The sequence below is a fragment of the Daphnia magna genome, linkage group LG5 (genome assembly GCF_020631705.1).
Source record: "Daphnia magna isolate NIES linkage group LG5, ASM2063170v1.1, whole genome shotgun sequence".
NCBI classification, from domain to species: Eukaryota; Metazoa; Arthropoda; class Branchiopoda; order Diplostraca; family Daphniidae; genus Daphnia; species Daphnia magna.
In genome coordinates this window covers 2898037-2913248 of record NC_059186.1, presented here as the reverse complement: position 1 = coordinate 2913248, position 15212 = coordinate 2898037, and the positions used below count along the sequence as shown (strand labels likewise).

At 38.1% G+C, this 15212-nt stretch overlaps 2 protein-coding genes, 1 long non-coding RNA gene and 1 other non-coding gene across 4 annotated transcripts; 2 read left to right on the top strand and 2 right to left on the bottom strand.

Moving 5' to 3' along the window:
* The first annotated feature begins 4708 nt into the window (after positions 1-4708).
* On the top strand, positions 4709-8550 carry LOC123466372. The gene is made up of 6 exons (XM_045174251.1): positions 4709-5671; positions 5755-5870; positions 6033-6447; positions 6510-6533; position 8088; positions 8375-8550. The coding sequence occupies exons 1-6, from the start codon at positions 5187-5189 to the stop codon at positions 8546-8548; spliced, it is 1215 nt and encodes a 404-aa protein (XP_045030186.1). The 5' UTR covers positions 4709-5186; the 3' UTR covers positions 8549-8550.
* A 1849-nt stretch (positions 8551-10399) lies between these two features.
* On the bottom strand, positions 10400-11763 carry LOC116933510. The gene is made up of 3 exons (XM_045174448.1): positions 11758-11763; positions 11601-11687; positions 10400-11533 (listed from the first exon to the last, which is right to left on the bottom strand). The coding sequence occupies exons 1-3, from the start codon at positions 11761-11763 to the stop codon at positions 10451-10453; spliced, it is 1176 nt and encodes a 391-aa protein (XP_045030383.1). The 3' UTR covers positions 10400-10450.
* Positions 11764-12399: 636 nt separating this feature from the next.
* Positions 12400-13530, bottom strand: LOC123472547. The gene is made up of 2 exons (XR_006647026.1): positions 12688-13530; positions 12400-12623 (listed from the first exon to the last, which is right to left on the bottom strand). It is a non-coding gene; the product is annotated as an uncharacterized LOC123472547 (long non-coding RNA).
* Positions 13450-14390, top strand: LOC116933524. The gene is made up of 3 exons (XR_006647021.1): positions 13450-13859; positions 13926-14178; positions 14241-14390. It is a non-coding gene; the product is annotated as an uncharacterized LOC116933524 (transcript).
* Positions 14391-15212: the final 822 nt, after the last annotated feature.

The window sequence follows — 15212 nt, the reverse complement described above, 5'->3', positions numbered from 1 at the left end:
TACCCATAAGTAATTCAATTGAATTTTGAGAGTTGATTTGGACTTCTTCTAAATCAGTTTCCAAAACCGCATGGGGAATATCGACCACCATTGCTTCAACTACATTTTCTAATTCAATATTATTGGCGACAAGGTTCCCACAAACATTTTTTTCACAGACTGACAAATGGTAACGAAAATTGGCGAATGAATTAACTTTCTGTGTACAACCATTTTGCCCACAGAAAATTTAATCATTTCTTTCTCTACCTGCTGTTTTAAATCCGTTCTCTTAACGAAATTGGTTAGTAAGAGCTTCATAGAATCCGGGAATGACTTTAAAGCATTTAAAACAAGAAAAATCACTCTTCCTTTGCACGTAAGCCATAACTAACGTTTTACGGAAAAATTTAAAAAAAGATAAAATTCATGAACACTACATTACACTGAAACCATTCGCACAAAAAAAAAGTAAAGATATTAATCGTAATGGCGCACACCACTATGGTGCTGGACGCAAGCACAAAAAGTGTACGGAAGTACAACAAACATCAAATCAAAGATTTTTTGAGTATCAATACCAGAAGGGTCATGACGTAATGTCTCACGTCACTGCCATTGAAACTTTCGCAAGACAACTTGATGACCTTGGGTCACCTCTCACTGAAGCACAGATAATTACCAAAATTACTTGTACTCTTCCTCCCAGTTTTAGGCCACTCTTGTCTGCATGGGAGAATATAGAGACAAGCAAGAAAACTTTACAGCTTCTCACAACTCGTCTCATCAGAGAAGAAAGTATGAATAAAGTTTTTGGAGATAGCAGCTCGTCAGATGCAGCCTTTTTCTCCAAACAGTCTGGTTTTAAGCTCAAAGCTGATGCAAGTAAGATGTCTAATAAGCAAGTAAGATTCAAGAGGAAGTGTAACTATTGTACCGAAGAAGGCCATATTGAAGAAAGATGCTGGCAGAAATCTTTTGACTTGAAAATGGCCCAGTCACTCAAAGTGTATGGTGACGAAACGCAAGCCAAATTCGCCCACCATATGTCTCCTACTCGCAAAGAAGAATCACATCAAGACTGGTCTGGTGACTATGCTTTTCGTTCCTATAGTTTCTTCTCAAAAATTAAAAGGCGGAACTGGATTGCTGATTCTGGAGCGTCAAGGCATATGTCTGATCAAGAATGGTGTTTTACGAACTATGTGCCCGTGAAAGCAGGAACCTGGCCTGTTTCCGGAATAGGAGAGGATTCCCAACCTTTACAAGTTGCTGGTTATGGTGACGTCCCGGTCATGTGTTGTGTAGACGGAAGCTACAATCGAGGAGTCCTTCAAAAGGTTTTGCACATCCCTAAACTCGGTGTCAACCTATTTAGCATCAAGGCAGCCACTAGTCAAGGATTTAAAGCTGTCTTTACAGACTGTAGAGTTGAATTGATCAAGAACGGTGCAGTTCGTTTAGCCGGAATGAGTAATGATAATGATCTGTACACTCTAGATGTCATCAGCTGTCATGGGAAGTCAATCACACTCGAACCCAAGATGGAATCTTTCTCAGCCCTGGCGAAATCGACACCCCAATCAGTACACCTCTGGCATCGACGTCTCGGTCATGTTGCAGTTTCTACAATAAAGAAGATGGCTGAAAATCTCATGGCTGATGGACTTGTTCTCAGCGAAGATTTTAAAAAGGACATCGTGTGTGAAGGGTGTATTTATGGAAAACATCACCGTCTCTCTTTCCCGACCGGTGGTCGAACTAGAGGCAAGAAAATTTGTGACCTCATTCACTCAGATGTCTGTGGACCGGTATCAGTCCCCTCCCCTGGTGGTGACAAGTATTTTGTAACCTTCAAAGATGACTACAGTAGCTATAATGTCATTCACTTCATCAAACAAAAATCAGAAGTTTTTGAACTCTTCAAGCAATTTGTGAAAAGAGTCAAAGTTGAAATAGGCAATGAAGTTGTCTGTCTAAGAAGTGACAATGGTGGTGAATATGTTGGCAAAGAGTTTGAAACATGGCTTCTCAAGAATGGCATACGCCATGAGACAACCGTTCCATATACCCCAGAACAAAATGGCGTGTCCGAGAGACTCAACAGGACGGTACTCGAATCGGCTAGAAGTATGCTTCATTTCTCTTCTTTACCTTTAGAGCTCTGGGCGGAAGCATCTTACTGTGCCGCTTATCTACTCAACCGGGTGGCGACCAGATCCGTTGAGGGAAAAACTCCATATGAAGTATGGATGGGAGTCAAACCGAATGTTTCCCACGTCAGAGTTTTTGGATCCACGGTGTATGTGCACATTCCAAAAGAAAAAAGAAGCAAGTTTGATCCCAAGGCAGTGAAATGTCATCATGTGGGCTACTGTGAAACTCAAAAAGCTTTTAGAGCCTGGGATCCTGTAAGTCGTAAAGTTTTGATTTCCAGGGATGTTGTTTTTCAAGAATTAGATGATCGGGCAGTTGAGATCGAGCAGCCAAATAGTATTTTTGAACTTGTGGCCAATTCCTGTTTTGAAGAGGAAATGAGACTGCCTCAAGCCCCACAACTCGATGTCTCCATTCAATCAGAGAACATTCAAGATGAACCGGCTTTATCCATAGAGTCTCAAGAAGTGGAAATTTCCAACCCCAGCCGTGAAGAAGCTAACACGAAAGAGTTGGCCGGCAACCCTAGAACTGGTGAAACGCAAGAACCTTCCCTCGGACGAAGAATTCGGAGACCACCGGTAAGGTGGATTGACGAGTCTACAAACAAGTTCTACGCAAAATTCGCTGCAGTGGGTGCGTTGGAAGAGCCGACAAATTTTAGGAGCGCCATGGAATCCCCTCAAGCAGACCAATGGGAGATTGCGATGGAAGAGGAAATGGATTCTTTGATAAATAACGAAACCTGGACGCTGACGAACCTGCCACCTGGTCGACAAGCCATTCAAAACAGATGAGTGTACAAGTTGAAGCTAGATGGAGAAGGAAAAATTTGTCGTTTCAAAGCCAGGCTTGTCGCCAAGGGCTTTACGCAGCGCCCCGGAATTTATTTTCATGAAACCTTTTCTCCTGTTGTGAAGTATGAATCTTTACGTGTCATTCTTTCCATAGCAGTGGTGTTGGACCTCGAGATGCTACAGCTCGATGTTAAAACTGCATTTTTGAATGGAGATTTGGACGAAGACCTATACATGGTTCAACCCGAAGGATTCATTTCTCCCGGTCATGAAGAAAAAGTGTGCAAGTTAAAGCGTAGCCTGTATGGACTTAAACAGGCTTCTAGAGCCTGGAATCTGAAGTTTCACAGTTTTCTCACTAGTTTTGGTTTTGTCCACAGCAGTGCAGATCAGTGTGTTTACGTTCTAAAAGAAGAAAAATGCCTAAAAGTGATCGCGATCTGGGTCGACGACGGCTTAGTCTGTAGTAGTCATCCCTCAAAACTTGCCAGTGTGGTGGATTTTCTAGCCAAACAATTTGAGATGACGTCTGGTCCTGCCAATTGTTTTGTGGGGATTCAGATAGTTCGAGACAGATTGAAGAAAACTATTCATATTTCCCAAGAAAACTACATCAAGCGACTTCTTGAAAAATTTCACCTATCTGACTGCAGCACACGCGTCGTCCCTGCGGATCCGTTTACGCGTCTATCAAAAAATCTTGGATGCGACTCGTCTACCTGTCAAACGTTGTTGGAGCCGTTTCGTAAAGCTGTCGGCTCTCTTATTTATGCTGTCACTTGTACCCGACCTGATATTGCATTCGCGGTCAGACAGGTTTCACAGTTTTCTAGTTCTCCAACAAAGGCTCACTAGGACGCCGTTAAACAGATTTTCTCGTACCTGAAGGGGACCCTGAATTATGGAATCATTTTTGGAAATTCTGACTCTCAAAATGAGCTCCTGGCCTACACCGATGCAGATTTTGCTTCAAATCTCGATGACAGGCGTTCGACGACTGGAGATGTTCTGCTGCTAAATGGAGGCCCCGTAAGCTGGAAAAGTCAAAAGCAAAAGTGTGTCTCATTATCAACCACTGAATCCGAATATGTGGCTGCTGCCACGGCCGCCAAAGAAGTGGTATGGATGAGACGTCTTCTTCAAGATCTTCGTCTGCCGCAATCTGCACCTACTACTCTATTTTGTGACAATCAGACTTCAATAAAGCTTGTTAAGAATGCAGAGTTTCATCAGCGAACGAAACACATCGATGTTAAATTTCATTTCATCCACGCTCTGCAAGAGGAACAGGCTATTGACGTCACCTACATTAATACTGATGTGCAGCTGGCCGACATTCTGACGAAAGCCCTTAATGGACCAAGATTTACAAAATTGAGAGAAGAGATTAATATTACTGTCCATGATTGTTAAAAAGTTTATTGCCTATGCTTGAGTGGGTGTGTTGAAAAAGGAGGCAAGCAGAGGATTCTTTATTATGAAGCCCGTATTCCTTTTTGTCGTCTGAATACTCATGTCATGTTCATGTCAAGTGTGTTCTCTCTCTATCTCATCTCAGTTGCAATAAAGGTAATCACGCTGCACTAAATTGTCCTGTCATATATTTTATTGGGCAATTTCAACAAATTGAGTATTGTATAAAAATAGCTAATAAATATAATTAAATCTTTCGTGAAAATAGGGAAAATCAGAATTTATTGCAACGAAACATTTCGTTACAATAGAGCAGTAAAACATGCTGCATTGCGCATTCTCCACAAATGTTAAAATCTCATTTGTGTCCAAATTGTCTGCAGCCGCTGCAGCCTCTTATGAAGAAAATACCTTTTTCGCTTTTAAAATTGAGTTTTGTTAAATAAAATTGGGATTTCTTCCCTTCTCTTAGTGAAATTGTAATCGCAATTCATTTCTTTATAATCTGTAAATTTTTTTTAGACCCAAGTCATTGAATTGGTTTTAAATTTAATTGTTTATTGTTAGGGGTTTATGTTTGTTCTTGTCTTCTAGCAGAAGAATTTCGTTGTCATTGTGCGTTTGTTCTCGTTAGAAACGTAAAACTTGACAGGTGTCATGAAGTGTTGCGTCTTAAACTGTGTAATGCAACACACGAACGGAGTAAAGTTTTCTCTTACTAACTGCGGATACACTTTTATTCTGTTGATAATTTAATTTTTATTACAATTTGAAATTCTAAATAGTTTATTTTATATTTACATTTTTGTAAAGTTGTTTTTTTGTTTTTGACCAGGCGACATGGCTGATGGTGACAATCATGTTGTCATCAGTGAACCTGTTATTACAATTTTTCAACTTAGTGATTATGCAAAAGGGTTGGTTGGGGTTGAAAAGGAGTTTTATCTAGAAAAATTAACAAAGTGTAATATAGACTACCCGTATTACATTCCAAAGGAACATTGGGTTTGTGATCCATCCATCATTGAAAAAATATCCCCACGCCAGCTGTCAGAACATGACGTCTATATGTATTTAATTGCTAGAAGAAGTCAGGACACAGGACTTCAATTAAAAGCCATGAAAACTATACAAACAGCCAATTTCATGGTAAGTAATGGTTGGGTAAGTAAATTGTGTGCTATTAAACTTCGACATGGGGCTGTCATATTTAAAGGAAATGTACGACATTCTATGAGTTTCAACAGCAAGAAAGATTTGTGTACATGGGTAGCCATCCATGAAAATGCTAGTGTTATGGCTGGACACTGTACATGCACTGTTGGGTAACTCTAACCTTATAAATAACATAGTATTTAAAAAATTGTTTTGTTTAACTAATAACATTGTATGCATTACATTTTAACAGGTTAGGTGGAGTTTGTACACACCTTGGTGGTGTACTTTACAGTATCATGAATATTATAACAACCCCTTGCATATCCAAAGAAAACTCTTGGATTTGTTCAACCAAAACCTTACCTGTGGTATTTCTAATATATTTTCATGTTTATATACAGTTTCCTACATTGAGGTTGGCCAATTACAGAACTTAAGTACCAGTATTGCAGATTTAAAGTGTGCAACTACTATTAACAACAAAAGTCCATTGACTGTTTTAAAAAGACAAAAAAATGATGAATATACCAGAAATGAAAGAAAAAGAAATAGATGAATTGAACCAGGTGTTACTGGAAAACCGGGCGGTGCAACTTCATGTAGTAAATGCCTTTGCTGACTACTTTACTCCAAAACCAATCCCAACTCGGTTGAGTTCAGTATTTAACCCTTTATTCAAAAACGGAAAAACGCTACCAGACATTTTAGAGGAATGCAACAGATTGCTAAGGAAACAACTCATTGTAACTAAAGAATCAGCAAAAGAGGCTAAAAGATTAACGTTACACCAACGGAAGAGTCCAATTTGGATGGATTTGCGAATTGGTAGATGTACAGCAAGTAATGCGTACAGCATTTGCAAGACGAACTGTGATAACCCCTCGTTGTCTTTGGTAAAGAAAATATGCTTTCCTGGGAAAAAGTTGTCTACTCCAGCAATTCAGTATTAATGTTTTTTTTAAGAATTTTGATTTCTTGTACATGTTTTTTTATTCACATTTGAAGGTTTGGAATTGAAAACGAGACGAAGTGCGTGGTAAGAACGAATCAAAAGTTAATTGCCAAAAAAAAATCGAAATAAATATATACGGGTTTCGATTTATGCCTACTGTTTGGGCCAGGTTCTTCTTCTTTCGGCATAGAAGGTTTTAATGAAAAAACAAAGTCCTCAAGCCTTTATAGGCTTATCTAAATAATTTTTTGAATAGCTTCTTCTTTTTTTTTGGTTTATCAACCGGACAATTTTCTGGTGGAGGTACAACCGGTTCACCAACAGTTTTTCGTTTTACTATGGTATCTTCTCTGTTGGACGCTTGTTGTCTTGTGCCATCTGGTTGAGAGTTCTGGTTAATGACCGTTATACTGTTATTTACCGTTGGTTTTGGTATATCGAGAACTGATGTCTTTTTTCGGTCCATTGGTGGTTTTTTAACCGGTGTACCATTTTGACCATCCTGTGGTGGTGGATGGCGCGTGTTTTTAGGGGCCAAGTCAGGTGTGTCACAATTCACATCTCTGCGAATGTTTCTGGGGGGATACCGCACATCCTCGAAATGCGGATTCTGGGTACTGTCATGGAAGAAGGCAGGATGACAGATCCTGCATCTGAAATTGTCCGCATGGTTGTCTTTAGGGGCCAAGTTTCTATCCGCATATCTGCGAATGTTTGTGGACCGGCCCCATCCAGGTGTGTCACAATTCACATCTCTGCGAATGTTTCTGGGGGATACCGCACATCCTCGAAATGCGGATTCTGGGTACTGTCATGGAAGAAGGCAGGATGACAGATCCTGCATCTGAAATTGTCCGCATGGTTGTCTTTAGGGGCCAAGTTTCTATCCGCATATCTGCGAATGTTTGTGGACCGGCCCCATTCAGGTGTGTCACAATTCACATCTCTGCGAATGTTTCTGGGGGGATACCGCACATCCTCGAAATGCGGATTCTGGGTACTGTCATGGAAGAAGGTAGTAGGCCCATCCGGTAAGTACTCTTCGAAAATACAACCACAGTCCGGATACCGGATCCTGCATTTGATGTCCGCATGTATAGGACAGTTTCTTCCTTGTTCGCCTCTAATTGGTTGATCGTAGAAGTACAAAGGGGGTTGGTTAGAGGCCTCGCCGCGAATTACATTAATTGTTTGAGGTGCATAAACAAAGGAGGGATACAAAGGGGGGATAGCAGAGGGATCCCTCCCTCGCCTCCCTTCTCTCGCAAGCCCCTGCTGCGTCTGGTACGTTTGGCCGAAAGACATTACCTGATAGTCCATTTTTTCATAAGTACTGGTACTGGTACAAGAAATCAAAATTCTTAAAAAAAACATTAATACTGAATTGCTGGAGTAGACAACTTTTTCCCAGGAAAGCATATTTTCTTTACCAAAGACAACGAGGGGTTATCACAGTTCGTCTTGCAAATGCTGTACGCATTACTTGCTGTACATCTACCAATTCGCAAATCCATCCAAATTGGACTCTTCCGTTGGTGTAACGTTAATCTTTTAGCCTCTTTTGCTGATTCTTTAGTTACAATGAGTTGTTTCCTTAGCAATCTGTTGCATTCCTCTAAAATGTCTGGTAGCGTTTTTCCGTTTTTGAATAAAGGGTTAAATACTGAACTCAACCGAGTTGAGATTGGTTTTGGAGTAAAGTAGTCAGCAAAGGCATTTACTACATGAAGTTGCACCGCCCGGTTTTCCAGTAACACCTGGTTCAATTCATCTATTTCTTTTTCTTTCATTTCTGGTATATTCATCATTTTTTTGTCTTTTTAAAACAGTCAATGGACTTTTGTTGTTAATAGTAGTTGCACACTTTAAATCTGCAATACTGGTACTTAAGAAATAATACTTATGAAACGAGACGAAGTGCATCAAAACAGGTCTTGCACTGTTGAAGAAGAGGAATCTTCATCCTGGTTTTACAACCACTAAGTCAGGATTGGTCCTTTCTCTTGAACAGCCTGGTCTAGCTGCGTCCCCAGATGGCTTCTTTCTGTGCGCGTGCCATGGAAGAGGCGTCATCGAAGCAAAGTGCTGCTGAAGCCATAGACAAGAAAAGGTAATAGATGTCATTACATCTGGAGACAATTTTTACCTGCTAAATAACACTGAAGATCCGGAATACTCTTTCTGTTTAAGAAGTACGCATCCGTACTATTATCAAGTTCAGCAACAAATGTTGGTAACCGAATCGTCATTTTTTAAATTTATGGTTTATACTGAAGTTGACATAGCTGTATCTATGGTTCTCCCCGATGCAGTTGTTTGCCTAGAAATTAAGGAAAAAACCTCTAAATTTTTTTCTACAGTACTTTTACCACAAATGGTAGCAGAGTGGTTTGTAAAAATTGATTACGTCCCAGTAATATCAAATAGTGTTGAAGTGAATGTTAATAACGATGGCATTGTAATTGGGGAGGAGATGCAAGCTGAAAATTTGTGTAATGGAAGTACAACCAAGTCTACTGATGTTATTTCCGCAACGGCAACAAATGGTAATTCCGCAGGTTCAAATAGTAGCCATCAAACATACTACACTTGCTGCACAGGAGTTTCAGACAAGGGAACAGTGATAACATGCAGTAACATTGATTGTTTAATGGGTACTTATCATAAGTCATGTGTGAAGCCGGCAAGGAAACGGTTTGGCCCTACTTGGATGTGTAAATCCTGTGCTGATATTTTGAAAAAAACCAAAAAAAGGAATATCCTTTTGGATAACAGTGAAAACGTAGGGAGTACAGCTAAGTTAAGTAAACGAAGAAATGTGAAACCATTCCAATCTATTAATTCTAATTTGTAATATCACTTGTATTATTATGTATAAATTGTTTAAATGTTATATCAAGAATGAATGTTCAAACATTTTAAATACAGATGTATAATTAGTCCCAAATGTTATGTCATGTATTTTGTTTTAACAGTTATAGGGGAGAGTGGGGCTAGTTGGCAGGAGGGCAAGTTTGCAATTCTTAATTTAGACAAATTGTGTGAAAGAGGTTTTATTGAAATAATTCATAGTCAAAGATGTTTATCGTGCGCACATTTGTGCAAAGTTTTATAAATTTATCCCAAATAGTTTAGGAAATAGAAAATAAAAAAATTTTTTGCGTCAAATCCACAATAGTTGCGTGCTTGGTATTCATCAATTTGATCTTTTCTTGGTATGCATATAATTTTTTTAAAATATTAGTTTTATAGAAAATTGTGTCCTCTATCGAACTGTAACAATGGATTTGTTTTAATCAATTATAAAGGAGTAATAAAAATTTTTATTTGAATAAACCCCGGGTTGGGGCAAGTTGATACATTGCAACATGGGGCATGTCGGCATAGGCATTATACATGCATATGTATAGAGTACATGGCCTGTCAAAATGTCAGGGAATTGTAAGTCAAATTTTTGCTAGATATGACTTATGGTGAACAGTGGTATGCATTAGAGGCCAAAATTTGGCAAATTTTAAGTGTTTCACTTTTCTGTGAAATGTTTGCCTGAATTATGTATATATTTTTTTTAATTTTTTGCATTTAAGGCTATTAATCTTTATGTAAGTTATCACAACTTATTTCTGAGTTTCCCACTCTAAAATAACTATAGGATTTTTGTTTATTGTAATGTTATTCTAGTTTGTTTACAACATCAACATTTCACTGAAATCCGTATTTGAAATACATGGGGCCAACTTACCCCACTACCACTGCCAACTTACCCCGTTAGTGGGGCATGTAGACAAATTTTTTTTAGCTTTTTGAACGTTGATTTCGATATGAATTCTTCAACGTAGATCAAATAAAAAATAGCACAAGAAAGCTGGTTATCTGAGCTTTCTTTTACAATTTTTTGGGTGTCAAAATATGAAAAATTAAAGAAACCAGAGAAGAAATAAAAAAAATTTTACCAACTAGCCCCACCCTCCCCTATTACAAACTGAATACAAACTCAATATTGTGGAACAATAGTTGGCTGGGCGTTCATGAGGCAGCAGCAAGTAACAAATATTTTGGAGATGAATGCGTTATTGTAGTAATCGGTACAAAAATCTTTTATTTTAACTATTCCTCTCAACACCATGAATTTTTTTTTCAAGTTACCTATAACGCGTTCCACATGAATTCGTTCATTAGCTATAATTCTACTTCTTTCCGTCTCTTTTCCTGTTAGTTGGTCCCTTCTTCCCTTAAATGAGGGGATATGAACTTTAGCTCCTAAAGATGTAAAGTCGCCTTCATTGATAAATCCCCTATCTGCCAAAAATTCATCGCCAGGTTCAATGAATTCTAGTAAACCAGATTTTCGAATAGTGTCTACGTCTGTAGCTCGGCCAGTAAACGCTTTTGATAGGAACGCGACTGAACCGTGAGGAGTACTAACTATAGCGAATTTTGAAGTATGGTGACTTTTGTAAGTCGAGTAACAGGAAACTGCGTCAATTTTATTGCTAGGAGTTTCACACTTTAATTCAGTGCAATCAATAATATAATTAACATTGGGATACTGCGCCCTGAACGATAGTGGCAAAGTTTTTAAAGCTGCTTCTCTATCTGGTTTCCGTAACAAAGCGACAGGAAGCCGAATGAACATTGCATTTATGAACTTTTCTATATAACTAGTCACCGTCGGGATAGTGATTTTAAAACGGTATGCTATGTCTCTTCGCGACAAATTCAATCTTAACTTCATAAGTGTTATTAAAAACTGTTCCTCGAGAGTTGCCGCAAATCTCGTATCACTCCGCAACGCAGGCTTCAGCGATTTAAATATACCTGTAAATAGTTTGAAACTATTTAATCCAGTGTAGAAGAGAGTCATTTTGTCGTCAGTCGTAATTTCAGCAAGCAAGCTACATTTTGGTTGTTCAGCCTTTTCTGTCTTCATGTTGTGGAGCTCAACATTGAGACAACTAAGTGAAGCAGCTAATTGATCAGTTTGCTCCATTAGTTTATGATTTTCAACCAACAACTGGTTTTTTTCTTCTGTAACAATTTCCAGTTGTTGTCTTAATTCTGCAATGATTACTTGAACCTCATATGAGAAAGATTTGATAGATTATAAGTGTGAAAAAAAATGTTAAGTGATCTTAGACAATTACTTGATCTCTATCACCATCAACTAAGTTGCTGGAATCTTCGACAATGCAATCATTGTACGACAAATTGACATCAGTACCTTCTATGACCTAATGTATGTTGTGAATGAATTAATAAACTGCAATAGGGTAAATCATTTTAACTGATATTCTTACTCACAGGCATTTCAACAGCAATTTCAATTGTTTTTTTTTTGATTGGCTAGTTCCCTTTCCATTCTTCGGGAGAATCGTTCCTGCTTCAGGTTGTTCAACCGATGTTATTTACCTTTATCATCAAATGTTATATTAAGTGTAGGGGCCCAGTCAGGGTGTGAGTCATCTGAATGAGATGTAAAAATGACTTCTAAAAACATAGTTCATGGTAAGTATATAGCTATATTATATGATTTTAACAAACACTACAATTTTTACCTCTCTCAAAATGATAGGAACAAACTCTAGAATGTTTGTTGATGTTACACTCCTTTAACTTTAGATTTTTTAACCACGCTTTCCTCCTTAAACTCTGAAGTTCTTGTAATTTTTTACTACATCGAGGATTTCTTTTCGGAAACACCAAAAACTTTACTCCGTTCGTGTGTTGCATTACACAGTTTAAGACGCAACACTTCATGACACCTGTCAAGTTTTACGTTTCTAACGAGAACAAACGCACAATGACAACGAAGTTCTTCTGCTAGAAGACAAGAACAAAAATAAACCCCTAACAATAAATAATTAAATTTAAAACCAATTCAATGACTTGGGTCTTAAAAAAATTTACAGATTATAAAGAAATGAATTGCGATTACAATTTCACTAAGAGAAGGGAAGAAATCACAATTTTATTTAACAAAACTCAATTTTAAAAGCGAAAAAGGTATTTTCTCCATAAGAGGCTGCAGCGGCTGCAGACAATTTGGACACAAATGAGATTTTAACATTTGTGGAGAATGCGCAACGCAGCATGTTTTACTGCTCTATAGGGAATTACGGCACCAACAAGCAAGTTGAGGGGCATCATCCTTAACTCATTCTGGTCAGCTGAAAAACAAAATTATCTGATTAAGATTTTACTTTCTAAATATGTAATCAAAATTTAACTTACTTCCTGGTGGTGGTGATGATGGTGATGTTTACGAAAACACCAGTATGCCTCAGGACTTGAAGGGGTTAAGTAAGAAAAACTAGGGTAGGGAGATGATTCCCCTGTGGGTAATATTGGGGAGGGTTGCACAGGGAGGAGGCGCGAGGAATAACAAAGGGTTTTGACAAGTGTGCTGCACACGTATAAAAGGGTACACGAAAAATGTTTTTTTTGTGGGCTAGCCCACTTGTTAAAAGTGCGGTCGATGCCCACATAACCTACACTTAATGTCGGTACACTTGATAAGTGTAGGTAAGTGGGCAAGCCATTTTTAACTGTGTAGTCGATGTCATTAGTTAACGAAATCCTTTACGAGTCCATGATTAAGCAACTCATATTAAAATGCGTTGTTCCATTAAAGCGATTGCTACTGCGCCGACGCGGGTTCGGATCAAAGTTGTAAACACATTGGAGGCGAGGATAGAAATAGAAACAGCCGCGGGACTAGATGCGCCAATGCAAAACGGGTCAGTAGTGCGTCGACGCTTCAGATTTCAAAATGCCACTCCCACAGAATGTCGTCAGGGAAGTACCACTTGCTTCTATTTGCCCCTCTCCGAATGGCTGGAAAATTCGGGTACGGCTGCAATTTTCGAGACCAAGAATAGTGAAAGGTACGTATGTGATTCATATGCAAAACACCATCCGTCTTTCAAAATCGCAGCGGTACTAAAGTTTTCCCGGGGCTCTGGGGCTCATTTTGGCGTCAACCTTCAGTTCAACTTTTTGGTCAACCGTCGTTTTCGCGTAAACAGTTCTACTGGCTTCAGTTGACAAACGCATTTTGGCGTCAACGAAAAGTTGAAGTTGAAATGAAAAAGTTGAACTTTGTCAACGGTGGTCTGGAGCACCGTTGAGCTGTAGTTCAACTATAAAGTTGATGTATTTCTTATGTCTGTTTACATGTGATTAAAAATACATATGACAACCCTGTTTTTTAGCATAAATTATAGTTCTGTTTTCTTGTAAGATAGACATGATTCCCATTATTTTGAAATATTGAGAAGTAAATAAAATGGCAAATAACGTGGAAAACGGGGATTTAAACAATTTATCAAAGAACGAATGCTGGAATGGCAAGAAGACAGCAATCCAAGTTAAAATTGATTGCGAGGCAACAGAATTATTTTTAAGTAAGTGTTTTAACATTTCATATAATGCAAAATGCTATTTATATTTATTATATAACTTTACTAAAGCTTTATTAGAGGATAATTGGGAGTCCCTAAACGATTCCAAAACAAGTAAGAATCAAATTTGGAAACAAATTGCAGATGGGTTAGAGGAAGTTTTCATTGTTCGAGGACAGGACAAAGGGAATACATGCAAGACCAAGTGGGAAAACATGCGTAAAGAATACAGGTCTTATCTATCAAAATTCCAAACTGGAAGTGCAGCCTCCGACACCAAAAAAAAACCCCAAGTTCTTTGATTACATTGAAAAAATTATTGGTATAATTTTAAAACATAAATTCATGTATTATCGTAATGTTATAACTTTTTACACTAATTAGGTTCCAATAATCATTCATACAAGCCAAATATCACCTTGCTGTATGCATATGTTTTGTAACACACAACAAGTAACAACAATATTGATTCCTTTTTCAATACTTGTGTTAATATCCAGACATCTTTTGAATATATTTTTCACATCTCCAAAAGCTAGCTCAATCACCATTCTTGTCGATGAAAGTCTCTTATTAAAAACCTTTTTTGACACTGGCAAACGCCCATTAATTTTTTAAAATGGAGTCAAGAGCCATTCTTTCAAAGAAAATGCTGAATCATCAATTATATGGTATTTTCGTGGATTAAAAAGCTGATCTGCTTGAGCTTCTAATTTATGAAAAAGTGAAGAATTTTGAAATACAGTGGAATCATGAACGCTGCCGGGAAAGCCACAAAACACATACGAAAAAGAACGATCGGGTAAAGCAGCAGCCATTAGGGGGAAACTATAAAATTTCTTGTAGTTTCGATAGGGGACTTGATTTGGGGATTTTGGATGAAATGGTATATGGCATCCATCAAGAGCAGATACTACACCTGGAAAATTAGCCTTACTTTTAAACTTAGAAGCAACTAAACGTATTTGTTCTCGACTTTGAAATTTGATGAAATCTGATTGTTTGTTTAACATGAATTTGCAAAACTCATCTATAACATTGCAAATGGTTGATTCAGTTCTATTAAATTTGTCAGCCAATAACCTCATGGAACCTTGATTTCCTAAATACTGAAGATTTATGTACAATGTCTCATTCACAGTCATCGGTTCAAATCCTCCATGGAATATCACTTGAGATCGGAAACTGCTGTTTTGAAGATAGACTGATAGGTATTGAAAGGTTGTCCTCGTAACTCTGAAATGCCTAAAAAAGTCAGCATCAGAATACAGGGGAATGAGGTTCAAGTATCCAACTTGTCTAGGATGATGTTCGATTGCAGTTGTTTCTATGAAAGCAAGCATTTCTTCATTTTGC

What these genes read in the sequence shown, in the direction of transcription:
- LOC123466372 (XM_045174251.1), top strand. Translation starts at nt 5,187, where the DNA reads ATGGCTGATGGTGACAATCATGTTGTCATCAGTGAACCTGTTATTACA. An exon ending in TTCAACCAAAACCTTACCTG is followed by an intron (nt 5,871 to 6,032) that starts TGGTATTTCTAA and finishes TGATGAATATAC; the next exon opens with CAGAAATGAAAGAAAAAGAA. An exon ending in TTGTCTACTCCAGCAATTCA is followed by an intron (nt 6,448 to 6,509) that starts GTATTAATGTTT and finishes TCACATTTGAAG; the next exon opens with GTTTGGAATTGAAAACGAGA.
- LOC116933510 (XM_045174448.1), bottom strand. An exon ending in TTGATGGTGATAGAGATCAA is followed by an intron (nt 11,534 to 11,600) that starts GTAATTGTCTAA and finishes TTCTCATATGAG; the next exon opens with GTTCAAGTAATCATTGCAGA.